This window comes from Aquarana catesbeiana, linkage group LG01 (genome assembly GCF_042186555.1).
Source record: "Aquarana catesbeiana isolate 2022-GZ linkage group LG01, ASM4218655v1, whole genome shotgun sequence".
NCBI classification, from domain to species: domain Eukaryota; kingdom Metazoa; phylum Chordata; class Amphibia; order Anura; family Ranidae; genus Aquarana; species Aquarana catesbeiana.
In genome coordinates, this window is record NC_133324.1 from 781,017,968 (window position 1) to 781,045,900 (window position 27,933).

General features: G+C 43.9%; 2 protein-coding genes across 5 annotated transcripts in view; both read right to left on the reverse strand.

Moving 5' to 3' along the window:
* SPATA4 (spermatogenesis associated 4) overlaps positions 1-14,013 on the reverse strand; it is a 34,835-nt gene extending 20,822 nt beyond the window's left edge. Inside the window, exons 1-3 of the mRNA XM_073606669.1 lie at positions 13,793-14,013; positions 2,573-2,702; positions 1,879-1,997 (exon numbers count right to left, since the gene is read on the reverse strand). Of these exons, the coding sequence (XP_073462770.1) occupies positions 1,879-1,997; positions 2,573-2,702; positions 13,793-13,896 (353 nt within the window). The 5' untranslated portion in view covers positions 13,897-14,013. The remainder of the gene's footprint in view (positions 1-1,878; positions 1,998-2,572; positions 2,703-13,792) is intronic.
* Positions 14,014-21,829: 7,816 nt separating this feature from the next.
* The window catches only part of ASB5 (ankyrin repeat and SOCS box containing 5), a 77,838-nt gene continuing 71,734 nt past the window's right edge, over positions 21,830-27,933 (reverse strand). For all 4 annotated transcript variants that reach the window (XM_073606680.1, XM_073606687.1, XM_073606696.1 and 1 more), the window contains exon 7: positions 21,830-26,195. In XM_073606680.1, the coding sequence (XP_073462781.1) occupies positions 26,050-26,195 (146 nt within the window). In that variant the 3' untranslated portion in view covers positions 21,830-26,049. The remainder of the gene's footprint in view (positions 26,196-27,933) is intronic.

Genomic DNA, 27,933 nt, shown 5'->3' on the forward strand with positions numbered 1-27,933 from the left:
GAGTGGCAAGAATAAAGCCATGGTTAAAAGAAAGCCATAAGAAATCCCATTTGCAGTTTGCGAGAAGCCATGTGGGGGACACAGCAAACATGTGGAGGAAGGTGCTTTGGTCAGATGAGACCAAAATTTTACTTTTTGGCCTAAAAGCAAAATGCTATGTGCGGCGAAAAATTAACACTGCACATCTCCCTGAACACACCATCCCCACCGTGAAACATAGTGGAGGCAACATCATGTTGTGGGGATACTTTTCTTCAGCAGGGACAGGGAAGCTGGTCAGAATTGAAGGGAAGAATTATGGAGCCAAATACAGGACAATCTTAGTACATGAAGCAGGAGGCAGTCAGGTGGAGGGGGACCTGACAGCTTGTCCCCCCCCCCATGTAGCCTCCACCTGACGGAGCGAGTGGATTGGCAGTACTCTGAGCGGGAGGTTTTCTGGTGGGGGATGGAGCAGGGGAGCTGCCTGGTCTGTGTGTTCCACTGTACTGTGACCGCGCTGTGACATGCTGAGCTGTAACTCTGAAAGTTTAGGGTGTTTTGTGAGGTGGAGGAGGGGAAAGGAGTCCTCCTGGCCAGATCTGAGTTCTTCTGGTTCCATGGGTGTTATGTCTGATGGCTACTGATATGTTTTAGAAGAGTACCTGTGTACAATTACCACTCTTTATGAACAGCTGGTCTCCAGTATTTCATGGTGACCAGAAACCCACCAGAGAAAGAAATGGAGTCAACATGGGGGAAGGGACATGTAGGCAGGAAGTGGCTGCAAAGAGGCAGCAGAAGATCAACAGCACTGAGACACATCTTTTATCCTTTTTTCTTCCTATTTCATTTAAAGGGTCACTAATGCTTCCTTTTGATGTGCAGTTGGGTGGAAAAAAATGTTGTAGTAGAGCCATGTTTTTGCCACCCACCAACCTTAAGCTGCAATATGCAGCAGATTAGGGTGTTTTACATGCCACTGTCACAATGCAATTGGCATAATAATGAGTTTGCCCCTAGAACAGGTTTTTATTGTCATTCTTTCTGGCCAGCCTACAACCCTGACGCAACAGCGTTACGTCAAGGTTATCAGCTGGCTGGCCACTCTGCTGTAAGTTAGGGTTAGGAGGTGCTAAATTCTTGCCTTGTCCTGGGCGCTGACAAATTACACACACACAAAAAAAAAAAAAAAAAAAAAAAAAAAAAAAAAACTGGCTCCTAACTTTTTTTGCCGGCTTCTAGATTCAAAGCAAATTTTCAAGCCCTGGTTTAGATTAAAGTATATTCATGTGTTAGAATTGTCGGGTTACTTCCTGGCTCTCTTGACTCACTCAGCTTCTTGGAACAGCACCGTGGGTGCATGGGCCCACTCCTGGGCTCTAGATAGAGTTCTCTCACTCTTTCAGAGACATACAGACTTCCTCAAGCCCCCTGGACTCATTAGCCCCTTAGCTTGCCCAGTCTCCAGATTTGCACAACTGTCCTGACTCTCCCAGTCCTGTGACAAGGAATCCCCCCCCCAACATAGTCTCCAGCAGGAACACATGTACCTCCTGGTTGGAGCATACCACTATCTTCCAACTAGGGCTTTGTCTGCAAATGGGAGTCCTAAAATACACAACCTGCAGGACTCCAGCAAAACCTAGACACAGGATTGAAGGCCTTGTCTCTTTGAACACCTTTGAACACTTTGAAACCTTCAAGCTACGGGCCCCAATCGGGGATTACAGAACCTCGAAAAAAATGAAAATACAGCTTTCTCCGCTCATAACAAGCACACCTGAGCTTCTCAAACCCCAACTGAGAATCCTGTGACATTTTACAAACTCACGCCGTGGCAGGGCCTCACATTGTCACACTGTAAATAACACAAACATAAAAAGCAGAATATCTTACCTCTTATTTGTCAGCATAACATAAATGTCTTGTAACAATAGTTCTGCTGCTCCGGGTTTGCAATGAATTGTTCCATCAATTAATTCCTTGGAAAGATTCAAATTTCTTTTTAAGAAGAACTGTGAAATATAACACATTAAAATTAAATCTACAATTAATACCAAATAATATATAAATTAAAAAATAAAATGTAAGAAAACATTGCACCAGTCAGTACAAATTATATAACAGACAATACATAGATTAGTAGGGCCTTCTCTAGCCTTATTTCAGAAGAACCCGCAAAAATAGTTTTCAGGTCCCAGAGAACCCTTGCTAGAACCAATTCATTGAGGATCAATGGGGAAAATGCCCTCTTACAATGGTGGTGGGAATGCCAGTCTTGCAGACAACTAAAAAGATAATTGTGCCATGCTGCTGGTTTTGCTAAGTACCATTGGCCCAAGACCTGTGCAGGCACCTACAGATGGTAGGTCAGTCAGTTCTAGATCAAAGAACCCACAGAAATCTCTGGAGGAACCCTGGTTAAGAATGACTGCATTAGCAGATATTAAATAAGAAAGCAAACATCCAGTCTGTAGAAATAATTATACCAAGCATCATATTCATCGATAGATATAATATAATCAAGCATACATCAGGTCTGTTTTATGATATACCAATTCTTAATTAGTTTACTAAAAAGAGTGCTTACCTTCTCTAACTGTGACCAGTTGCCCAATTTTGTAGCTAGAGATGTCCCATTGTCGAATGAATGTAACTGTATGTCTTCTGGATAATACCAATAGAAGATCTCAGCTGTGATGAAACCATTTGAAAAGTCTCTGTAACATACAAAGTGGCAATGATGCCACGTCTTCAAGTGGCAATGAAGGTGGCATTGAAACACTTACCAATATTATAACTGCAGAAAAAGAAACTGCAAAATATAATCATGTCAGAATTTACACTTTAGGTCCTAAATGTAATCATATTTTCAGTAGTGTACTGTTCATTTTTACTCTTTCATGACCAGAGATTTAAATACCTTTTAAACCTTTAGTTTTTAAGCACTTTCAGCAGCTGATTTATTCACTTACTGAGTAGGAAGCTTCTTCATATTATAATCCTTGCCTATGTTTAACTGCTTCTGGACTGCCCACCACATATATATACTGGCAGGGCGGCCTGGCTGCGCAAAATCATGTACCTGTACGTGATTTTGAGCATGCGGTGTAGGGGGTGCGTGCGCGTGTCCAATCACAGCGGGAGCCAATCATGGGGTCCGGCGGCTGCGATGGCTGCCGCGACCTGACGATCGTTCTGTGGAGACACGGAGCAGCGGTGTGCCTATGTAAAGAAGGCAAACCGCTGATCTGTCAGGGAGCAAAAGAGAGATCTTGTGTTTCAGCCAAGCTGAAACACAATCTCTTTTCCTCCAGTGTATCTGTCCCCCCCACACAGTTAGAAAGCGCCTCCCAGGGACAAACTTAACCCTTTGATCGCACCTGGTGTTAACACCTTCCCTGCAAGTGTTATTTATACAGTGATCAGTGCATTTTTTTTAGCACTGATCACTCTATTGTTGTCACTGGTCCCCAAAAAGTGTCACTTAGTGTCCAATTTGTCCGCCACAATGTCACAGCCCAAAAAAAAAAAAAAAAAAAAAAAAAAAAAAACCACACAAATTAACCACTTGCTTACTGGGCACCTAAAACCCCACTCCTGCCCAGACCAATTTTCAGCTTTTAGCGATGTCAGTCTTTGAACGACAATTGTGCGGTCATAGAACACTGTACCCAAATGAAATTTTTATCATTTTTTTCCCACAAATAGAGCTTTCTTTTGGTGGTATTTGATCACCTCTGGGTTTTTCATTTTTTGTTAAAAAATAAATTAAAAAAGACCGATTTAAAAAAAAAAAAAAAAATACAAAACCGTTTTATATTTTGTTAATAAATTTTGCAAACAGGTAATTTTTTTCCTTCATTGATGTACGCTGATGAGGCTACACTGATGGACACTAATAGGCGGCACTGATGGACACTGATAAGGCGGCACTGATAGGTGACACTGACAGGCAGCACTGCTAGGTGGCACTGAGTGGCACCACTGGTGGGCATTGATAAGTGGCACTGATGTACTGTGGGCACTGATTGGTGGCACTGATTGGTGGCATTGGTAGGCGGTACTGGTGGGCACAGAGGCTCTTCCTCTTTGGGACCGATGTCCCTTCAAACAGAAGACGGCGATCGTTTTTTTTTCTTCTCACACTGAGAAGAAAAAAAAAAAAAAACGATTACCGATCCTCTGTTTACATCACGTGATCGGCTGTCATTGGCTGACAGCTGATCACGTGGTAGGGGGCCGGGATCGGCCCCTTACACGGATCTGTGATCACCCAAGTCTCATTGACTCGGGTGATCACAACGCGCACCGCGTGCCCCCTTCAGGGGGGTGTGACCAGCTTTGAAAGGGGAGGACGTGAATAGACGGTCTCCCGGCAAAGCAGATCCGCGCTGTAGATGTCATTTGTTTATAGCGCGGATCTGAACAGGTTAAAATACAAAATGCCATAAATCTATCCCACAGTTTGTAGGTGTGATAACTTTTGTGCAAACCAATCAATATACGCATATTGGGATTTTTTTACCAAAAATAAGTAGCAGAATACATATTGGCCTAAACTGATGAAGAAATTTGATTTTTTTTTTTTAATTTTATTGGGAATGTTTTATAGAAGAAAGTAAATATTGTATTTTATTCACAATTGTCTGTCTTTTTTTGTTTATAGCGCAAAAAATAAAAACCGCAGAGGTGATCAAATACCACCAAAAAAAGCTCTATTTGTGGGGGAAAAAAGGACTTCAATCTCATTTGGGTACAGCATCGCACGACCGTGCAATTGTCAGTTAAAGCAACACAGTGCCGTATTGCAAAAAATGGCCTGGTCAGGAAGTGGGGAAAAACCTTCCAGAGCCGAAGTGGTTAAGCTGGTGCCATGACCACTTCCCTAGATTTCCTGTTTCAGGGAACCCTTCAACGCAGGGATTTGAGTTGTTCCCTACACTGCGTGCATCAATAGTAACATATAGTCCTGTAGCCTACTATGGCAAAGCACTACCTTGCTCCTCCATCCTCTCCCCCTCCCTTCTCCAAGCTAACAGACTGGCTGGAGACCGCACTGTCCACTGTTAACTCTTTACTGCGAGGACTGGGCATTCAGGGAAGCAGCACGGAGAGAGCAGAAGCTAGTAGCATTGAAAGTTGTAAACTGCAAGCGCAACAGTAAGAATCCTAACTAATAGCTTACTGGGAATGTAAAAGTATATGTAAACTCTGATCTTGTAAAGCAACCCAGAACATCTATGTATGTGCATATATAATATAAACCAGTGTTTCTCAACTCCAGTCCTCAAGGCGCCCCAAAAGGTCATGTTTTTAGGCTTCCCATCATTTTGCACAGGTGATTTGATCAGTTTCACCGCCTTATTAATTACCACAGCAGTTTCATCTAAGGGAAATCCTGAAAACATGACCTGTTGGGGCGCCTTGTGGACTGGAGTTGAGAAACACTGATATAAACACTATTTTTTTTCATAAGTGATCACATAATCTTTAGAGAGCTAGGGATGGAGAAACAGCAGTACATGGATCTTCCCAGTAATCGGCTGTGCTGGGTGCGTGTCAGCAAGTCTGATCACTGGGGAGCAGGCAAGCTGTTCTCCTAGCACAGCCATAACACTGACCATGCTGGGAAGGACATTACAAAAAGGAAGATGCACAAAATTGCATACAATGGACGCCCCCCTTGGACTTTTAAGGACAGGAAAAAATTGTATATAAAGAGTAGATAGGTGTAAAAGGCAAAAGGAATGCCAATTTTATTATTATATAAAAATAAATTGTAAGAGAAGTATTTTTTTGATCAAATACAATACAAAAGTGCATCAATGATAAACATGGAAGTTTGTTACGCATATATATGTATCACTCTGGTAATCCAGAGTCTTGCTCAAGACGAATTAAACTCAATTTGAATTGCACAGCTGCTATCCTGACATGTTTCGGAAAATCGCATTGAAGTGTACTTTTCCTTCTTCAGGGGAAATTTATAGAAGGGTGTAATATTGTTATATCTGTAACACAAATGTATAGGTATATATAATTTATTATAATATAGGCATCAACAGTGTAGTTTGGAGCCTAATAATATAGGAGACAATGATGTGAAATACTTACATATATGTCATTGACTCATTAAACACACAGTGTGGAGGGTGCCCATACTGTCAGTACATGGATAGGCGACACAATATATCTCTACCAAATGGATACCAATTTCGTCCCAAGCACTACATTAATTGCAAGACTCCCGCCGTAGTATACCTACTCACTTGTGAGTGTGGTTGTTACTACGTCGGGAAGACGATCAACGAGTTTTGGAAGAGAATTTACCAGCATATATCTACGATTCGCAAACGGGACCCTGAGGTACCCATTGGTCGCCACATGGCCTTGGTACATCCAGATTCCCTTCCCAGGATTTTTTTCCTGGGTCTCGATCGCATTCACCTCCACTCCAGGGGAGGCGACTTTAACAAGCACCTCCTCCAGTGTGAGCTACGGTGGATATTTAATCTACAGGCCACCGCCCCACCTGGGTTAAATGAGGCGTTCAATTTTCATTCCTTTCTTCCAGAATTCACTTCCGGGGTCTGTGAATTAAACCTCTAAATACTTCATCTTTTCCCACAGATTGACACTTATATTAGAATTCAAGACATTGTTATTGCTCTTGTCCTTATACACAAACTGTTAAACCAGTAATCCTTTTTTCAATTTTATTTTTATTTTATAACATAGTCAGCAACATAAGATGTCTGTGGCAATATCTTACCTGTCTTATACATACAGTTAAAAAACTTAAAAAACTTAGCGTTAGTTATGAGGCCTCACATAAGTTCCCTGGGACTTTTTTCTTCTAACAAATATTCCTCTGCCAGTGTACATGTGTGCTTGAATATCCTATTTTTTCTTAATTTGATCTAGACTTCGTGCCTAAACTAATTATATATTTTTTGTGTATATTTTTGTTCGGTAATAATCTCATCACATCTCTTTGCAGTACTCTTTTTTTAATACCTGAGATGCTTACTAAAACACTGTACATATGTTTATATATGTATGTAATCCTGTTTTATCACCATAATTTGCCATGTTATTGTATTCCCCTTTCTGTTTGTAAACACGCTGGCTGCTTACTTCCTTTCTACCACCAGGTGGCTCTTAGCCCCGCCCTGGGCTGTGTCGCTGTATGCAGACACCCGGCGTGCGGGCTCCACTGGAGCAGGGCGGGCACTGGACATCAGCTGTACAGCATACAGCTGATTTGGCGGAGTGCACCACATGATTGGTCCACACCAATCTGAGTGGGTATATTTAGACTGACGCTAGGAAATCCAGTGTCAGTCTCTCGGCTGCAGCCTGGATGTCACCCATGCTCTGTATTTTAAAGGTAAACCTTATCTTCATACTAGCTATTACATGGACATGTTTTTTGTCCGTTTGTTTATCTGGCTTCACCAGTAACTATTTATTTACTACTCTTTACTCTACCTATCATTAGGTGCACCTAATTACCCCTCCTGTTTTGATTACCCCCACAGTGGCTATACTTTTTTCGCCGCTGTGATACCAGGTGTCCCTTGTGAATGCATCCCGCTTTTCCAGCCTATGGCTACACGGTGAACCTCCACGCCGTGTCTGCGGATCTACGCAGCCAGCGTGTATCTCTCCCCTCTCTTTGTTTTTATTTCCTGTGTGTTTAATGAGTCAATGACATATATGTAAGTATTTCACATCATTGTCTCCTATATGATTAGGCTCCAAACTACACTGTTGATGCCTATATTATAATAAAATTATATATACGTATACATCTGTGTTACAGATATAACAATATTACACCCTTCTATAAATTTACCCCGAAGAAGGAAAAGTACACTTCAATGCAATTTTCCGAAACATGTCTGGATAGCAGCTGTGCAATTCAAATTGAGTTTAACTAGTCTTGAGCAAGACTCTGGATTACCAGCTCTGGGTGATACATGTATATGTGTAACAAACTTCCATGTTTATCATTGATGCACTTTTGTATTGTATTTGATCAAAAAAATATTTCTCTTACAATTTTATATTTTTGTATAATAATAAAATTGGCATTCCTTTTGCCTTTTATACCTATCTACTCTTTATATACAATTTTTTCCTGTCCTTAAAAGTCCAAGGGGCATCCATTGTATGCAATTTTATGCATCTTCCTTTTTGTTCAGGATGTTGGCAGGCTAGCACACCATCTAATTCTTATTATTCATATGTTATGCTGGGAGGGGATGTGCTCTCATGCTTAGAGTGGTCAGTTTGAAGTAAGACAACAGAGAGTCTGGCAGGATCCCCAAGCATTTCACACAATGGAAGCAATACAAAGATGAGTCGGGGGGCATGGCCAACTTCTGGGATGTGAGCAGTGGAATATCAGAGCTCTGTCCTCTCGACAGTATCCTGAAGTAATCCTGCGACTCTTAATAGGATCCTTCTGCCTCTCCAGCTCTCCTGCTTCCACACAGTCTCACAGGGGATGGTCAAGATCGGGAAAGCCAGCATGGCTGTGCCAGGCTTCCAGCCTCCTCTCCCCTCCTGTGTCCTGCAGCAAGATTGTGCCGGCTCACCTTCTAGCTCGGGAGATATTCAGCTGCCACCTGTCAACAGCCTGTTGATGTACTGGGTGAGTCACCAGAGTTCCCTGACCCTGAATTAGCCGAGCTGACAATTTATTCTCCCTCTGAGGATGTTGTCTCTGTGTCTCACAGCACTGCACACTCCACTGCTGATCCCACTTCATCCCAACTAATGGAGGCTATTCAGCATTGTCACACCTCCCTAACTACCCAGATTGATTCAGTCCTGGACCTGTTCTTTCTCAAACAAGACGTTCATAACCTCTGTCACAGGGTTACTAATGCTGAGCAGCATATAATGACTTGGAGGATGAAACATGTCCTTTACAAGCTACTGTGAGTGATCTGCGAAAGGGCCAAGACGCCACCATGGATAAGCTGACTGACTTGGAGGATCGCCTAAGGCACAACAAATTACACTTTCTAGGGTTTCCAGAAGGCTCTGAGGGCAGAAATACTGAATCATTTACGGAAGCAATACATAGAAAACAAGATATGTTTTGGCCTCATGCACACAGGGCATCCGTTTAGCCCTTCTGAATGCCAGAGCTCCTGGCAGGATAAAGCTGCTTAAAAATCATACCCAAAGCCATGCATTGCACACACGCTTAGATGCATTTAAGTGTGTTCTGGCACATCAAGCGTTGTAGTGTTAATGGATTTGATTGGCCAGAATATTAAAATTTACTCTGCCCACTGGAATGCATTAATACTTAAACACACCAATATGTGCCTAGCATTTAGGCACGTTCAATGTTTTTTCTACTCTTCTGCTGCAGAGAAACACCCCCATAACAGATATCATCACCTCCATGCTTTACTGTAGGAATGGTGTTATTTGGATAGTGAGCTGTATTGGATTTCCACCAGACATATTGTTTGGTGTTGAGGCCAAATAATTCACGTTTAGTCTCATCTGACCATCACACCTTTTTCCCCATGTGGTCTCAGAATCTTTAAAGGTGCGTTTTGGCAAAGCTCAGTCATGACTGCATGTGGCCTTTCTTGAGTAGTGGCTTTTTTCTTGCAACCTTCCCATACAAGCCACATTTGTGGAGAATTTGTGACATTGTTGTCACATGCTCACATTGACCACTCTGTCATAAATTCCTGCAACTGTTTCAGACTTGATGTAGCCCTCTTGGTAGCCTCTGACCAGTTTCCTCATGGTTCCTTCATCTAGTTTGGAGTTAGGTCCTGATCCAGGGAGGGTCTGTGTTGTACCAAATACCTTCCACTTCTTAATAATAGACTCCACTGTGTTTCTACGCATTAATAAAGCCTTTGAAATTTGTTTTTTATCCATCTCCTGACTTGTGCCTGTCCACAACCTTATCCTGGAGATCTTTTGACAGTGTCCTTGCCATAGATAGTGCCATCATTGGTGTTTGCTTCAGTTGCACTACCAGGGACTGAAATGCTCCAGAAAAGCTCTTTTCATGCTAAGCTAATCAAAAAGACCACAGCTGATCAGTTGAATGTCAAATTTAGTGGAGGGGGGGGGGGTGATCATTTTTCAAATTCAGCGATTCTGTTTTTGATTTTTTTTTCTGACATGCTGGTGTTGTATCTTTGACTTGGATGTTATAAGTTGTACTGAGATAATACAGCTGGATAAAACAAAAACTGTCTGTCTTTATTTCAGGCTGCAAAGCAACAAAATGTGATTGTTTTGAAGGGGATGATTCTTTTCTATACCCATTGTATGTGTGCATCGACACATAGGCTTGCATAGGAGGCGATTTTATGAGCTGAAATAAAAAACACCAAATGCAGTGCTTGGCTGTGCGCGTTGAGCAGATGCCGATGGGCTGCTGGTTTTAAAGCATACTTATTTAACAGAAGTTGGTCGAACAAGGACCTGTACACATGGTTTCTCCTGTGCCAGTAGATTTTGGCCTGTGTGTACCAGGCTTAAGGCACCACATTTAAAGAGGAAGTAAACCCTGATGGGACTAAACTCTCTTTGTTTCCCTGCAAAGGTAAAGCCTAATGGGCTACTATGCATCGCATAGTAGCCCATTATGTGTCACTTACCTGACACAGGAGCCTGCGCTGTCACCGCTGTCCTCTCTGCTACAGAGTGTCCATCTTCTTTCCGCGTATCATGGCTCCGGCACTGTGATTGGCCGGAGCCGCGATGACGTCACTCCCGCACATGCATATCGCCGTTAGCAGCGGCATGCTCAGTGCGCCTGCGTGCCAAAGTCTACGGCGCATGCGCCGTAGACAGCGGTGCCTGTCTTTTTGCAAATATCTCCTAAACCATGTAGGTTTAGGAGATATTTCTTGGACCTACAGGTAAGCCTTAATCTAGGCTTGCCTGTAGGTCAAAGTGGTCTGTAAGCTTTTACAACCACTTTAAAGTGATTATAAAATCTATTTTTTTTTTCAATAAAATTAACATGTTATAGTCACCTCCTCTGTGGAATAGTTTTGCACAGAGCAGCCCAGATCCTCCTCTTTTCAGGTCCCTCATCAGTAGTGTCCCACAGCTAGAAGCTTGCTATGGGGACACCTGCACCAAGCCACAGCTCCGCGTGTCTATTCAGATACGGAGCTGCGACCTGGCACCGCCCCCTTTCTCTCCTCATTGGCTGACTGGCTTTAAGTGACAGCAGGGGGAGCCAATGGCACTACGCTGCTGCCTCAGCCAGTGAGGAGGTGAGTCCCAGGCAGCCGAGACAATCCTACAATATTGCTGAATCTAGATGGGGCTCAGGTAAGCATTAGGGGAGCTGCTGCACACATAAGGCTTTTTATCTTAATGAATAGAATGCATTAAACTGGTTGTAAACCCTGTTACACCACTTTTACCTACAGGTAAGCCTATAATAAGGCTTACCTGTAGGTACAGTTATATCTCCTAAACTTGCACAGTTTAGGAGATATTCACTGTATATACATGTGCCGACATCATCAGTACATGTGCACTGAAGAAACGGCCCGCTCGTGCTGTTTCTTCAGTAGCTGTGCCGTGACCTGCACGCGTGCGCGGGAGTGATCATCACGGCTCCAGTCAATCACAGCACCGGAGCCTGCGAACCCGGAAATAACTCCAGGAAACATGTCGCTGGTCACAGCAGTGTGCAGGGATCGCTGCAACAGCTTCGATCTAAGGTAAGTATTTCATAATGAGGAAGGATGAGCTCCGGCGTGTTCGCACAGCCTACGTGCAGTGCCCGCCAGGAATTCAGCACTGCGCTGAGCTAATCACAGGCAGTGAGACATTTACCCGATGCGTGGCTGCAGAGATCAGGAAATGTCTCACTGCCTGTGATTAGCTCAGCGCAGTGCTGGCTTCCTGGCTGGCTCTGCACGTAGGCTGTGCAAACACGCCGGAGCTCATCCTTAATAATGAGCTAGTATGCAATGCATACTACTAGCTCATTATGCCTTTGTCTTGCAAGGTTTTTTTTTGTTTTTTGGAGTTTACAACCACTTTAAGATAAAAAAAATCTTCTGCCTTTACAACTCCCTTAAATGAATGTGGTGTCTTAATGCAATGCACTTTAGGGCCTCATGCCAAGTGTAATAAAATAGTCCAATGTACACTGGATCTTACTGCCAGGAGCTGGTAAAAAAAGACAGCTTAAAAAATGCTTGTTTTGGCATTTACAGGTGCTTGCATGTAAACTCATTTTATTGGCTAGAACATTCATTTATTCTAGTCACTGGAATGCATTTATGTGCATAAATGATGTCAGTAAGCTCCTCTCCTAATACAGGTTTGGGGCATTTCTTTATGGCTGAGCGCTGCTCTAAAATACAGATTTAAAACGCCACAATCTGCACAGACAGATTTGCTGAAATACAGCTGCGTACAAGGCCATACATAAAAATACATTTTAAAAATGCCTCTAAAAGCTGCATTGTTTCTGCCTGTGTGACCTAATATGTGCCATAGCAGTGAAATAGTGTGTAAAAACAACGTTCTGCCATGGGAGATGAGATCTTCGATTATGGGATCTATGCATCAATAATGTTACCCAGGATTCACACAACTTTCACATAAGATTCAGGCCTCATGCACACTGGGCTTAAAAAAAAAAAAAAAAAAATGCTGCTTCTAGGGGTGTTTAACTTTTTTCTTTTTTTTTTTCAGCCTGTAAGTGCACATTCTTGGGCGCAGTACTCTGTGCTCCGAGCCCACCCACCCTTTTTTAAGCCAATTAGAGCCTCAAGCTCTAATCATGTGCTAACAAAAAAAAAACCCATTGGAATCCATGCATCTGGCGCCCTGCATGTAAATTAGGGGGTTGGGCGCATGGCTAAGGGTGGGGCGGCCGCCACTGCATTAGATTTACCAAAACCATATAATATGGAGGTCACACTCAAAGACTTTCAATCTGTATGAAATCAGGCCGGCCCTACACTACATAGATAAAGGTAAATTGAAAGGACATCGAACAAGAAAGTTGTATAATGTATGGCCAGCTTAAAGGGGGTTGTAAAGGTTTGTGTTTTTTCACCTTAATGCATCCTATGCATTAAGGTGAAAACATTTCTGTCACTGACCACCCCCCTGTGTTACTCACCTGAGCCCGTTTGTTTCCTCGGCGGAGACGCACTTTTCCTTTGCCTGGAGTTCTCGGCTCTTGATTGGATAGATTGATAGCAGTGCAGCCTTGGCTCCCGCTGCTGTCATTCAAATCCAATGACGCAGGGGGCGGGGCTGAGTCCATCATTCTGTGTCCATAGACGCAAAAGCTGGATTTGGGAGTACACCCGCAAGGTAAACCCCCAAGAGAGCACCTTCCCTAGGGCAGTGATGGCGAACCTTGGCCCCCAAGATGTTTTAGAACTACATTTCCCATAATGCTCTTGCACTCTGCAGTGTAGTGGAGCATCATGGGAAATGTAGTTCCAGCACTTTTGGGGTGCCGAGGTTCGCCATCACTGCCCTAGGGGGTTAACCGATGTGGGGAGGAGCCACCAGGGGAACTCAGAAGTCGAGGATCGGGGCCACACTGTGCAAAACGAACTGCACAGAGGGAGGTAAGTATACCATGTTTGTTATTTAAAAAAAAAAAACGAGGGTTTACAAACCCTTTAAGTCACCAGCCATGAGTCAGGTGAGGGCATGCTCACTGCTGGTAGACCTTCTCCTGCTGGAAGTACTGTCAGCCCCTCATTGGTGTAGTGGTAGCACGCTGGGCCTTGCAGTCCCCCACCCCACCCCTTCAGACTGATACCTCCGGAAGTTTTTAGGTGAGAAGCTCAGATCCAGACTCTGCAACCACCGGAGCACATCTCTGGGCACGCCGGTTCTACGCGGGGCTTCTGGATATAAAGACATAAAGACGGCGGACCGGGACAATCACACTCCACGCTGAGCCGAGACGCGTCCTCCGCTGCCATAGCAACCGCTGCCATGCTAACAGCGCAGGAAGCGCTGGGACCAATCGCAGTGCAGCTCTATCGTTTTGCCCCGCCCCTCCTTGGACTTGTGGCTTGTAAGGATCTGATTCCAGGTCATGTGACTGCTGATGTCCAGTGTTATCCTGTAGTATAAGAGACAGCAGGGAGGCGTGGCTTGTGCACGATCGCTTGCTCAGCTCTCAGTGTCCGGCCTACCTACCAGTGCCAAAGAAAACCTTCACTATATAATACAAATGATTGTGCAGTCAAGGGGCCGCAGTGCAGGCAAATTGGGCTTCATTTAAATGATATCCTTGTGAGGAAAGCCTGTCTTCCACGGAGACTGTTCAAAAAGTAGCATTCTTTCTGATGGGTGCTGCCCTGCCTATAGTATAGGAAGTATGGTAGCTTTCAGTATTGATGTGCTGTGCAGAAACATGCAGACGTGTGCAACTCACTACTAGGTTTGCCACCTGTCCGGCATCCACCCGGTCAGTCCGGGTTTTGAGACAGGAATGTGGCTCGGAACAGGGCTGAGTGCCTGAGGAGGGTTTGTGGGCACTATGTTCACCTGTAGCAGCTGGTGGGTTGTTCTTTTGGGGGGACGGCAAACAAACACACTCCCCCCCCCCCCGCAGGCAGTCTGGCACTTACCCACTTGTGTGGCGGGGCTGTGGTGTCCTCTCCTGCCGTGTGTCTCCTCTTCCGCCAAAGTGCTAGGCATCCAATGGGATCGCCTGACACTTTGGCCAATCGGGAAACACGACCTGAATCCTGATTGGCGGGGAGGAACTTTAGTGTGAAAATAGTCACACACCTGGGTGGGCTTGGAGTGCAATGCTCTGCGCTCCGAGGACACCCTATTTTGAAGCCTATTAGAGCCTCTGGCTCTAATCAGGTGCTTAAAAAAACACCCACCCTGCATTGGAATCCGTAGTCCGGCGCCACTGATATGTAGATCAGGGGGCCGGACACATGCATAGGAGAGGCGGCGCCCATGCGTCCTCTGTGGATGGGCCGCCGCTGATGTGCGCCACATTAATATTCTCTTTGGAGTGCCCAAAGGTGTCCCAGATCTGTTACAATCCTATAGTGTAGACCAAAAAAAAAAATTAAAAATTACTGTGTGTGGCTAATGCCACGTACACACGACCGGTTTTGCCATTGGCATAAACTCCGAAGGTTTCTCCGACGGAATTCCGCTCTAGCAGTCTTGCATACACACGGTCAAGCCGAAGTCTGACAGTCCAGAACAAGGTGACGTACAACACGTAGGACGGGACTAGAAAAAGGAAGTTCAATAGCCAGTAGCCAATAGCTTCTGTCTCGTACTTGCTTCAGAGCATGCGTCATTTTTGGTCCATCGGAACAGCATACAGAAGAGCGGTTTTCCCGATAGGAATTGGTTCTGTCGGAAATATTTAGAACATGTTCTATCTCTAGGTCCATCAGAATTTTCGAAAAAAAAAACGTCCAATGAGGCATACACACGATCGGAATAGACGATAAAAAGCTTCCGTCTGACTTTTTCTGTCGGACATTCCGCTCGTGTGTACGCGGCTTAAAGTGTTCAGGTTTGGCTTGAAGAAAAAGTGGCAACCTTACACACCGCACTGCATGCCAACTGTGCTCCATAAACTTTAAAGGGAAAAACTGTCTATGCAGGTAAAGGGTGCTTATACACTAGGGTGACCAGACATGAGGACACTGTCCCCGGATTCAGGGGTGGCGCCCATACCTTCCAACGGTCCCTGATTGGGCGGGACTTTCCCGAATTTCAAGCTTATTACTCCATTGCGGGCAGCCTAGCAGGACATGCAGCAGTGTGACCATCCATCCGGCACAGCCAGGTAATGGTGGGCAAGCCGGCGGGCGTATGGAGTGAGAAGATCTTTCAAGTCCAACCTCTGATGTCGGGGACGAGCGGGCCGATATGCTGTGCCCCTTTGTCAGACAACCTGTGCATAGACAAACAGACGGCGTTTATACATCGGTGGGCAGGGGGCAGGACCAATTGTAACTACTGTATGTGAACCCACAGCGGTGTATAATTCAGGATTATTATAATTCAGGTTTATTATACACCACTGTGGGTTCACATACAGTAGTTACAATTGGTCCTGCCCCCTGCCACCTTCCTTCCCACCCACCAATGTATAAACACCGGCTGTTTGTCTATGCACGGGTTGTCTGACAAAGGGGGTGGTGCTCAGCATATCGGCCCGCCCATCCCCGACATCAGAGGTTGGACTTGACAGCTTCACTCACTCTCATTTCGGCCGTATGCCCCGGGCTTGCCCACCAATCTCTGGTTGTGCTGGATGGATGTTCACACTGCTGCATGTCCTCCTAGCCTGCACTCATTTATTATCCATCTGATGGCTGCATTCTTGCCTTGGCTCCTGTATGCTGGTAATAAAGATTTTACAATATAAGTGTGCTATGTTTAATTAATTAGTGTGTTTGCAGTTTAACTAATTCCAGAACTTTGCACTCTGTACAATGCATTCCTGAACCTTGAACACTGAATCAAAAACGCACTCCTGAAACTTGCACTCTGTACGTAACGCATTCCTGAACCTTGCACTCTGTACAATGCATTCCTGAACCTTGAATACTGTATCAAAAACACACTCCTGAACCTTGCACTCTGTACATAACGCATTCCTGAACCTTGCACTCTGTACGTAATGTTGTGTATTCAAAGATTGTATTCTGTGCCAAGCATGGTGGTGGTAGTGTCATGGTCTGGGGCTGCATATGTGCTGCCTGTAGGGGCAGGGGGCAGGACTAATTGTAACCATGAATGCCAACATGTACTGTGACATAGAGAAGCAGAGCATGATCCCCTCCTTTCGGAGACTGGGCCGCAGGGCAGTATTCCAACATGATAACAATCCCAAACACACCTCCAAGACGATCACTTCCTTGCTGGCCACTACCATGTTGACATTAATGGTTCCCTCAGTGAACTGTAGCTCCCCAGTGCCGGCAGCACTCATGCAGCCCCAGACCATGACACTCCCATCACCATGCTTGACTGTAGGCAAGACACACTTGTCTTTGTACTCCTCACCTGGTTGCCGACACACACGCTTGACACCATCGGAACCAAATAAGTTTATCTTGGGCTCATCAAACCACAGGACAAGGTTCCAGTAATCCATGTCCTGTGCAGTGTGCGGCGTATAATCTGAGCACTGACAGGCTGACCCCCCACCCCTTCAACCTCTGCAGCAATGCTGGCAGCACTCATATGTCTATTTCCCAAAGACCGTGGCAAGGCCTGTTTTGAGTGGAACCTGTCCTCTTAAACCACTGTATGGTCTTGGCCCCCTTGCTGCAGCTCAGTTTCAGGGTGTTGGCAATCTTCTTATAGCCTAGACCATCTTTATATAGAGCAACTGTCACGGTCTCTGCCCCTCCTTGTCCCTTACACCCCAGAGAGCTGTCCCCTGCTGGGATCGTTTGGGGTGGGGGTTGTATTGAGAGCTCATGTCGCATGACGAGTGAAATTCAATGTTTCCCTATGGGAGCCATCCTAACTGGTCCGACACAAGTCGTTCCAACTTTAGAAATACTCCCTGTACTACTTTGGTCCAACTTTGGTCCAACTTTGATCCTACTTCAGCCCATTGACTATCATTGAAGTCAGATCAAAGTCGGATCGCCGTCTCGCATGATCCGACTTTGGCATGCAACATGTGCTCAGATGATATTGAGGGGGAACTCCGCGCCAAATTTTAAATAAAAAAACGCCATGGCTTCCCCCTCCAAGAGCATACCAGGCCCTTCTGTCTGGTATGGATTTCAAGGGGAACCCCCTATGCCGAAAAAACGGCGTGGGGGTCCCCCCAAATCCACACCAGATCCTTACTTGAGCTCACAGCCTGGCCAGTCAGAAATGGGGGTGGGGACGAGCGCCCCCCCCCCTGAACCGTACCAGGCCGCATGCCCTCAACATGGGGGGGGCGTGCTTTGGGGCAGGGGGGAGCCCTGCGGGCTCCCCCACCCCAAAGCACCTTGTCCCCATGTTGATGAGGCCTCTTCCCAACAACCCTGGCCGTTGGTTGTCGGGGTCTGTGGGCGGGGGCTGTGGGGTTGTAAAGGTAAGTGTTTTTTCACCTTAATGCATCAAGGTGAAAAACAAATGGCAGTAACCGGCCCCCAGCCACCCCCCCCCCCGTTTTACTTACCTGAACCCTTGAACTTGTCCCACGGGGATGCGCCTTCTCTCTGCTAGGGGGTTCTCGGCTGTTGATTTGATAGATTGATAGCAGCGCAGCCATTGGCTCCCACTGCTGTCAATCAAATCCAATGACGTGGCCGCTGGGGGGCAGGGCCGGGGTCGAGTCCTGCATTCGGTGTCTACGGACGCTGAATGCAGGACTCGGGAGCACGCCCACAAGGTAACCCCCCAGGAGAGCGCTTCTCCTAGGGGGTTATCTGATGCAGGGAGGAGCCGAGAGCCACCGGGGGACCCCAGAAGACCAGGATCGGGGCCACTCTGTGCAAAACAAGCTGCACAGTGGAGGTAAGTACGCTATGTTTGTTATTTAAAAAAAAAAGTATATATATATATATATACCTTTAGTGTCACTTTAAGGCCATGGAGTGGCCTAGCCAGTCTCCACACCTTAATCCTATAGAAAATTTATGGAGGGAGCTGAAACTTTGAGTTGCCAAGCGAAAGACAAGAAACCTTAGGATTTAGAGAAGATTTGTAAAGAAGAGTAGACCAAAATCCCTCCTGAGATGTGTGCAAACCTGGTCACCAACTACAAGAAACGTCTTACCTCTGTGCTTACCAACAAAGGTTTCTCCACCAAGTATTAAGTCATGTTATGCTTGGGGATCAAATACTTATTTTACTCACTGAACTGCAACTTAATTTATAACAATTGCATCGTGTGTTTTTTTTATGGATTTTTGGTTGATATTCTGTCTCTATCATTTAAAATACACCTATGATAAAAATTATAGAACCTTCATTTCTTTGTAAGTGGGCAAACTTTCAAACTCTGCAGGGAATCAAATAATAATTTTCTCCACTGTAGTATATTGGGAATTATAACAGAAAACACAATATATCTGTTCTCTGTTATAAATGATCACATAGTGTACAGGAGTAAGTAACATATAATTTAACTGGAGTATAACAGTGTAGGAGTATTTAGGAGTATAGGATTCTACCACTGCTTTCACACATCCGCTCCCTGTAAAGCTCTGTACTTCCCAAAATCCCTCCACTGAGATCCACAAAATAGTTTATGTATTGTATAATAAAGGTTTTTCAAAGTACAGGTTTCAAGCCGACATTTCTTTCTTTCTGTGAAAGGTAGGTGACACTTTTATGTAAATATAGTTTACAATCCATTGTCAGCATGCACATTTGTAAATGTAATGAAAGGTTTATTCAGAGCCTAATGCAAATATTGAATATTGGCAGCACTATTTATCCTAAATGATATGTTTCCATCTTATTGTTAACATTTATAAATAGCACTGCTGGAACCATGCACATATAAAGAAACGATATTTTCTTTAGATAAAGGAATCCTTGTCATTCCTTGCAATTGATTAAAATGTACTGTTTATCAAATCAAAAATTGGAAACATACATTGTGTATTGTATTATACAAAGTAGATTAATTGGCAAACAAATCTAAGTTTATCAATGAGGTATGTTTGTATATCACATTATGACAACTCCTTGATACTTTGAAAGATTCTACTGTATGTACTTCTTTTGAGGGTAAATATAAAGAGAGGATGAATTAAACTATGGTATTTATTACAAAAATGTAAAAAATCTATACACTTTTTTACATCATATATACACCATGTGAAGATCTGGGAAGAAAACCCTGGGAAGTCCCAACACTGAGAACGAATGGCACCAAATTGTACCAATGCTGGATGCATTTGGGGCCATGCACCTGCATCTGCATCAATGTCACATTGGGGCCTGGGCTGTGCCCATGCAGCCATTGTGTCCCAATTGACAGCAATTGGACTGCCTGCAGGGTGAAGCACAGAACACCTGTGCAGGTAAACATGGCCCTTCATGGGTGTACAGTTATGTAAGCCCCATGTGAATGATGCCTTACTGTATGTTGTAGTAGCACACTCTATACTGCAGCACGATGGCGTGAACAAGCTCGTAGACTATGGGAGCCCATGCATTAATCATTTTTTTCCATTCAATCAGCAGGTATGGCATGATTTAGGTTGCCCAGGGGGGCATTACTTGATAATGTAAGGATAACTAGTCCTATGATTAATTTTTCAAAGCTTAAGCCAGCCATACATGGATAGCAATTTGGGGGGTTCAGCAGGGACTGGCCAAATTTCAAGCTATGTATGGGCAGGCTAGTTGTACACAAGTTGATCTGTCAATTGACCACAAGCCTACTGTTTTTTTTTTTTTTTTTTTGCCGAATGATATAACTGATCGCTGTATTCTGACAGCAGGGAAGGCTCCTCACTGTCAGAATACAATACCACAGCGGAAAGGATTTCCTCATCCACCTCGAATCTGTGGATGGGGGAATTGGATCTTTTCTTTTTCATTCAACCCGCTGACTGGAAAAAAAAATATCAATGTATGGGCTGTCTTAGTTGCCATGGTGTCTGTAAAAAGTGTTGTGTCACCTGGGAAACAACTTTAAAGCAAGACTTCAGTAATTTTTTTATTTTTCCATCTATTAAATCTTCTGCCCTTGTTGTTGTAACTTTGGATAGAAAAACATTTTTTTTCTGCCAGTAAATACCTTATACAGCCCACTTCCTGCTTCATGTCTGGTAAAAAGCCTAGGCATATGACATCATGCACATTTCTCTCTCTCACTCTGGTGAGAGTTTGCCAGGAAGGGAGTGGGGGGCGAGTCATAAATGGGCCAATGAGAGCTGCAGAGTTGGAGGTGTGCCTCTGTGTAAATCCAGGAATTGAACAGGCAGCAGCTTCAGCTGCCCACAGTTAAAATGGTTGCAGCCAGACCCACTGGAAGGACATTTCTGTAGCATATTTGGCAAGTACAGAATCACAGTATATATAAAATAATATGCAAAGTGGTTGGAGGGAAGCTTCAGAATGGCAAAGCTGTTTTTATTACAAATTATGTGAGCAGACTGCAGTTCCTTTTAAGCTTTCCCATTACAACCTCTTCGTCAGATGTCATTTGAACAGCCTGAAAGCGAGACCAGTAGTTGGGGGAAATGCTGTTTTTTGAGAACTCCTTGTTTATGGACCCAGAAGAGTATATTAGAAACTTACTCAGCATGAAGAGGAAAGGACAATTTATCAGATAAATATAGTGGAATAAAAGTCCTGAAATTGCTAACACTTTATTTTTACTAAATTCCACACTTAGAAGTTTAAATGGTCAGGATTTTAAAAAATGAATATAAAAGTGTAATAACCTATAGCAACCAATCAGAAATAATTTTCCAATGTTCTGTTGCCTCAAAACAAATGATATATCAGTTGCAAAAAATTACTACACTTTTTACACTATTTCTTTTTTTTTTAATAATCCAACATAAATAATTTCTTGAGGTTCCCTTTTAAAATAAAGAAGGGAAAAATGTAACTGTTCATGATCTGCATCACTGATCCTGTCCTGCCACCAATGGGGCATCATTGTTTTGTGTGCTGCCAGTAGATCAGTAATCCCCAGCTGTTCATAATAATGAAATCAGGACATGACCTATTTGGTTTGATGGAAATGAAAATGCTGTGTACGAATGATGTGGCAGGGAGACAACCCCATTAATTATACACCTTCCTCAGATAAGCAGAAACTCAACTTTTGTTAATTCTGTATACCATAATGTTTATAATTGTTGCACAGGCTATAAAAAGAAAAATCTAATGTATTTAGCATTTTATTAACAGTTTATTTTGGTATACAGTAAATGTGAGAGATCAACGTCAAGTCTTATCAATGTTTGTTATTGTACAGAAAAATATTGTTCCTAGTTATAGTTTAAAATGATCATGGGTGCAGATTTACTATGGGCAGGGGCGTCGCTAGGGGGTGGCTTTTGGGGCTATAGCCCCGAATCTGGAGCCCATAGCCTCGAGTATCTTGTCGCAGGGTCCCTGCGTAACCAGCAGGTTGCGGCCACAGCTGCTGCGGCGGGCAGGCTGGCTGCATGAGACAGACGGAGGAGATGAGAGAAGTGAGCAGGTGGACAAGCAGAGATGACAGGTGACGGTGGCAAGTAACACACTGCATCTGGTGGCAGGAGATAGGGCAAGTGGCACGCCCAGGGTTCCCACTGATTCTGCATTATGGTGATTTGAACCACTTCATTATATATTAGAATGTAACAATAGAAACAATGCGCTTCAATCACCCTGACACCATATCAACCATGGTGCCATGATGATTAAAGGGCCAACATCAGCCATTGCCTGCCAACTATGGCTTACCATCCGGCTTGCCCCCCACGGGCCTGCAAAAATGTTTGATACCCTTATAACAGTGCTGACTGGAAACAATTGACTCCATTTAAAAACGACTGATAGCTATAAACAATGTGATCTTAGTTCTCTAGGTTGGGGGGAATGGATGTTTTTTAACAATTGTGAGATAGAGGAAAGTTTTTACTCAAAAAATATATGACGCGGTATTACTTACCTGTGCCTTGATGATGTAGGTAAAGTGTGAACGTTAATGATATTTTCAATTCTGATACTAACTGTGCTTTTCTAAAACCAGCATTAAAAAAAACCCTATTGTTGCCCTAAAACATGATGCTTCTTAATGTTGTTTGCTAACCATACACATCTTTTGTGCAGAAGTCCTCCATAACTTTGATTACCTGCTCATATGATTGACTCGCCTTTCTCCCAGCAATTTTCCCTTATTTCAGCACTGAAACTGATCATGTGACTGTAGCGGGTGGATAGTTTTTTAGTAGTTGCAGCGTGAAGTGAAACATTTACCAGTGGTATTATTACCACTGCTAAATGTGATTGCTTCCTCCTGGTGGTTAGGGAGCCAGCGGCTGCCAGCATCCTGCCAACCAATGACTCTTCCCCGCTCGACACAGTAAGCTGTCAGCTGGGGATTCCTGGCTGACAGGTGAATGTAAACAAACAGCAGAGATAGCATAAAAAAGGCATTGGAGTTCCCCTCAAATTCTATACTAGACATTTTGAGTCTGGATTTTAAGGGGGAACACCATGCAAAAAAGCAAGAGAAAAATGCGTTGGGGCCCCTCAAAAAATCCATAAAGCACACAGTCTGGGTGACCATGAAAGGGGGAGATGAGTGTGCGTACCCCCCTCCTTGAACCATACTAGACAACATTCCCTCAACATGGTGGGGTACCTTGACATTGGGGATGCATGTTGATGAGAACAAGGGCATCTTCCCCACAACCCTGGCCCGATGATTGTGGTGGTCAGTGATTTGGGGGCTTATCGGAATCTGGAAGCCCCCTTTAAAATGAAGGGAGCCACCACTCCCCCCCCCATGTGAATGGTTAAGGGGTTAAACCCCCCCCCTTTCCTTTCCACCCAGGTTGTGTGCTCGGATAAGGGTCTGGTATGAATTTTGGGGGTATCCCACACTTTTTTCTTGTTTCTAGCATGCCGTTCCCCCTTAATATCCATACCAGTTTCAAAGGGTCTGGTGTGGGATTTGGGGGGGACACCATGCTGTTTTTTTTCTCATGAGGTCCCCCTTAAAATCCCTACTAGACCTAAAGGATCTGGTATGAATTTTAGGGGAAATCCTATGTTTCTTTTATATGCTATTGATGCTGTTTGTTTACATTCACCTGTCAGTCGGTAATCCCTGGCTGTAAGCTGAATGTGCCAGGCTGGAATGAGTCATTGGATATTAGGACACCAGCGGGTGCTGGTTCCCTAACAACCAGGAGGAAGCTGTCACATTTAGCAGTGGTAATAATACCACTGCTAAATGTTTCACTTCCAATTGCAGCTGGAGGTTTGCTTGGCCACTTCATTCAGTTGTTTGCACAGAAATCTCCATAGACTGTACACAGTGCAGAGATCTCCCTCATATTATTTCCCCTGGTGGTCATGTTATTAGCCTATAGTATTAGGCTATTTTCACCATTGGTGAATGTTACCTTTCATGGTCATATGTTCTTAGGGCTATTTTGCTCTTAAGATCAAATGTCACATTTGCCCAGCAAAAGGCAAGAAGGAAACTATTACATGCACATTACAAACACTGCAGGTATTAGTCGTTACACTTGACTAATGTCCACCACAAATGTGCTATTTTTTATGGAAACAATGACTATGAATGCAAAAGAATTAAACACCTAAAATACACAATTTCAAAAGATTGCTGCCATTTGTTCACAAAAAGGCAAAATAAGTAATACGTGATAGCTGTCTAATTTTTAAGGCTGGGTTCACACCTATGCGAATTGGATGCAGATTTTTCTGCATCCAATTTGCATGACAGGAGAGTGTGACCCGCTCTCAGTGGAGTCGGTTCACACAATTCCGGGACCGCCGCGGTCTGCATTTTAAAAGGGTCCTGTGTGTCTTTGGTTGTCGATTCAGGCAAAAATTTGGATCTGATTTGCACCTGAATCGGTGGACATCGATGCACCAGACCCCATGCTGTGAACCGCGGCCGCAGCATATTTCCCCGCATCCAATTCGCATAGCAGGAGAGTGCGACCGGCTCTCTATGGAGCCGGTTCACATATCTCCGGGGTGGCTGCGTAGCGGCTTGCACAAAAACGCTGTGTGTTTTTGGCTCAGTTTCAGGGCTGAATTCAGGCAAAGATTCGGCTCTGATTCGTCCCTAAAATGGAGAACAGGGACGCACAGCATTCCTGGCCATTTCCAGTGTGAACTGAGCCTAAAGTGTCTCTCTCATGAGAAAAGTATGGGTGCTTCCATTTTTGGCCTCTGAAACTGATAGATGATTAGCCTCATGGGCAGCACAGCCCTTCAATTAGAGATTAAAAATAAAAGTATGGACTTTCAAAAAAAAAAATGATACTCACCTATGTGGATGCGATGTCGATCCGATGCTGTATCTGTCCCCTGCCGGCTCTGCACTGAGAATTGAGTGTTCAAAGACCACAGATCACTCACTGGGGCGGGAGGGGCTGGCTCAAGCTCTCAGCAGATTGCTGAGAGGCTGAGCCAGCTGTCGGTCCAGGCTTTTGGTTGGCTCCTGACACTATGATTGGGATCTTTCCAAAGCTTGGACCGGCTCTGTGTTGTCAGCCGACAGAGAGCTTCAGCTTGCTGTCAACTGACAATGGATCACAGGAGTGCAGAAAAAACTGCACTCCTGTGATCTATAGGAGAACTATAGCCAAAATAGCTTTGGATATGCTTCTTCTTTAAATGCAAATGTTTGTTCCTCCTGTCTAACCTTTATGTCCCAAAGGGTTCAGGAGTGAAAATAAGCTGGTTAACTGCTAGTATGCTGCAACTATACATTGGCTGAAGAGAAAGTCTGTTCCTCTCCTGTGCAAAGTTCAGCAGACACCTACAACACAGTCAGGCATATAGCATAGCATTGGTCATAAGTCTTCATACCGGTAATGCAGCAGCATGTACTGAGGCTATATGGTGGCTAAACTTACATTAACAAAACATTTTTTTTTTTAATAAAATGTTCACACAGACAAGCACCATCATACCGTACCTGGGCCTCTGAGAACAGATCTGCTGTTGTCCACACATGTAATGATCATCTTCCAATACTGCCAGAATCAGCAGAATTGGGCAGAAATCATCTGTTGTTTGTAGGTACTTTTTTGTAATGAATCTTGTAGTGAATAACACATTTTGTTCCTGGCAGGAAGAGCGTGAATGTTCCTTTATAATTTTGTAGAGGAGTTTATCAGTGTTTTTGAAAGCATCACTTATATATACAGTATATACACACACAACGATAATAGTCAAATCATTTCAAGCTAAGCAACAGGTTCTTTCAGTTATACGTGCACAGAATTACTTTTAGAGGTATACAGCTAAATAAGCATCTCAAATTAAAATTTGTTGGCCATCTGCTTAATGAAGTTGGGATTTGAAATTACATTTAATATACAGTACGCAGGTATGAGCTTCATATAGCTGTTAAAAGTTCCTTATACTTTCTCGATACTGTAAGAAATCTTTTAGCACAGTAGGCAGTTGTAGGCGTGGAATCATATGTAATCTAGCTTGTCCAAGGCAGTTGCGGATGCCAAGTCTGCACAGCTGGCACAGCGAACATGGGTTAGCTAGACAAAACAAGCAAAAAAAGGGAATTTTATAGTCAACATGTACATAATGGTGAAAACATTTTGCATGTAGTATTGCTCATTAGACCCAGTGGTATTCTAATAATAATTCAGAGAAGTATTAAAAACAGTCTACTAGTTCTGATCTCTTGAGGATTGGTTTGCATCATAACCTCCATTCAGTTGATTAGAATGGCAATAAGCAGAACAATGCATGAAAATGTATGCAGGACATAGGTGTGCACAGCCTATTGTATTAGGGTGTGCACCCCAAAGCTCAAACGCGCATGCCTTTCTCTGCAGCCTCAGCTGCACTGGACAGTAAATGAATGGGAAGTGCTCAGGGCTGAGTGGATTCTTATTCATTCACAAACTGTAGCATAGGAAACACAGTTTACTATTACTATGTTTCAGTATTTAGAAAAAGAAGGGCCAGTAAATGACATATTAACTAGCCCCTTCCCCCACTCTCCATCCTGAAATATCCCCCAAAGCAGCAGAGGTGAGGAGAGGAAGGTACCCAGCAGCACTGCAGGGGGGGGGGGGGTAACATGGGGGGAAGCCCAGGTAGTAGGGAGAATCGGCATCGGACAGAGTGATAAGTGTTTGCCCACATCTGGCACACCCCCTGAGCACACCTATGATGTGGGATCTTATAAACGCAGGGGGTTGATTTACTAAAGACAAACATTTCAACATCCCTCTACATGTTTAAAAGGTTTTTTTGAATTTATCCAAACTCCCAGTTGATAAAATCCACTGTGGGAAGGAGTTCCACATTAATATGCTGTTCAGTTCACTTTACAGTGATTTTTTTTTTTTTTGCAGAGCTTAGTGATAGTTTTATATTTTCACTAAAAAGAGTACCCAAATGCAAGAAAAAGAACAGCATTTTGCTTGCACATGAGTGGATGGTGAAGTCAGCAGAGCTTCACCATATTCACTAAGCTTTATGAAAAAGTCTGTTGCAAAGTGCAACTTCCTTTGGAAAGTGAACAGCTTATTTGCCTTTAATAAATCTACCCAAATGTAACAGAGTGCAGTTAGCAGTAGTATGACCAGCTTTACTGTCCACTCAACCTTTCCAAACCAAGGTTGATAAACTGCTCCTTGATATGCAGATAAGCGTTATATCCACCCACTACTCAGTTCTCTCTCCTCTACAGATAAATGGACATCACAACCAACACTCATATTAGCACAAATCTGTAAAAGTTCCTGCACTCTGTTTCAATTTCCTTTTATTTTTAATTTCTTGTGCATAGTGGTAATCAATATGTTTAGCTTACTATTCCATTTCAGGTATTGTGTAGGTTGCATGAAGCAATTTGGTGTAGCACCCCTCTGACCCTTGGAGTCATGTGGGGTACCCCCCGACACAGGGTGGGCTAGCATTCTTTCCCTGGGACTGAGTCCATGGCTGCAAGGTGGGGAATGTGTAACAATTGGGCGCTAGTAACTTTAAGTGGCTTTTTTAAAGATTTTATTCCTTATAGCAAAACATAAGAGAGCTGGGAAGGGAATTTAGAACACCTTTACTTACTTGCAGTACAATACTCCATCCGTAGAGCTTAGTAAAGGCAAAAAAGGGCCTTTAATCTAAATCCAGCAAAATGTACCATTTTCAGAAGAAGTAGTATCTCCACCAGCAGCAGCCTCAGAGATCCTCTTGATGTTTTCCTTGGCTCTCCTCGTTTTCCTAGTCCTCAGGATCTCCGGATCCGGCAGAATCAACTCT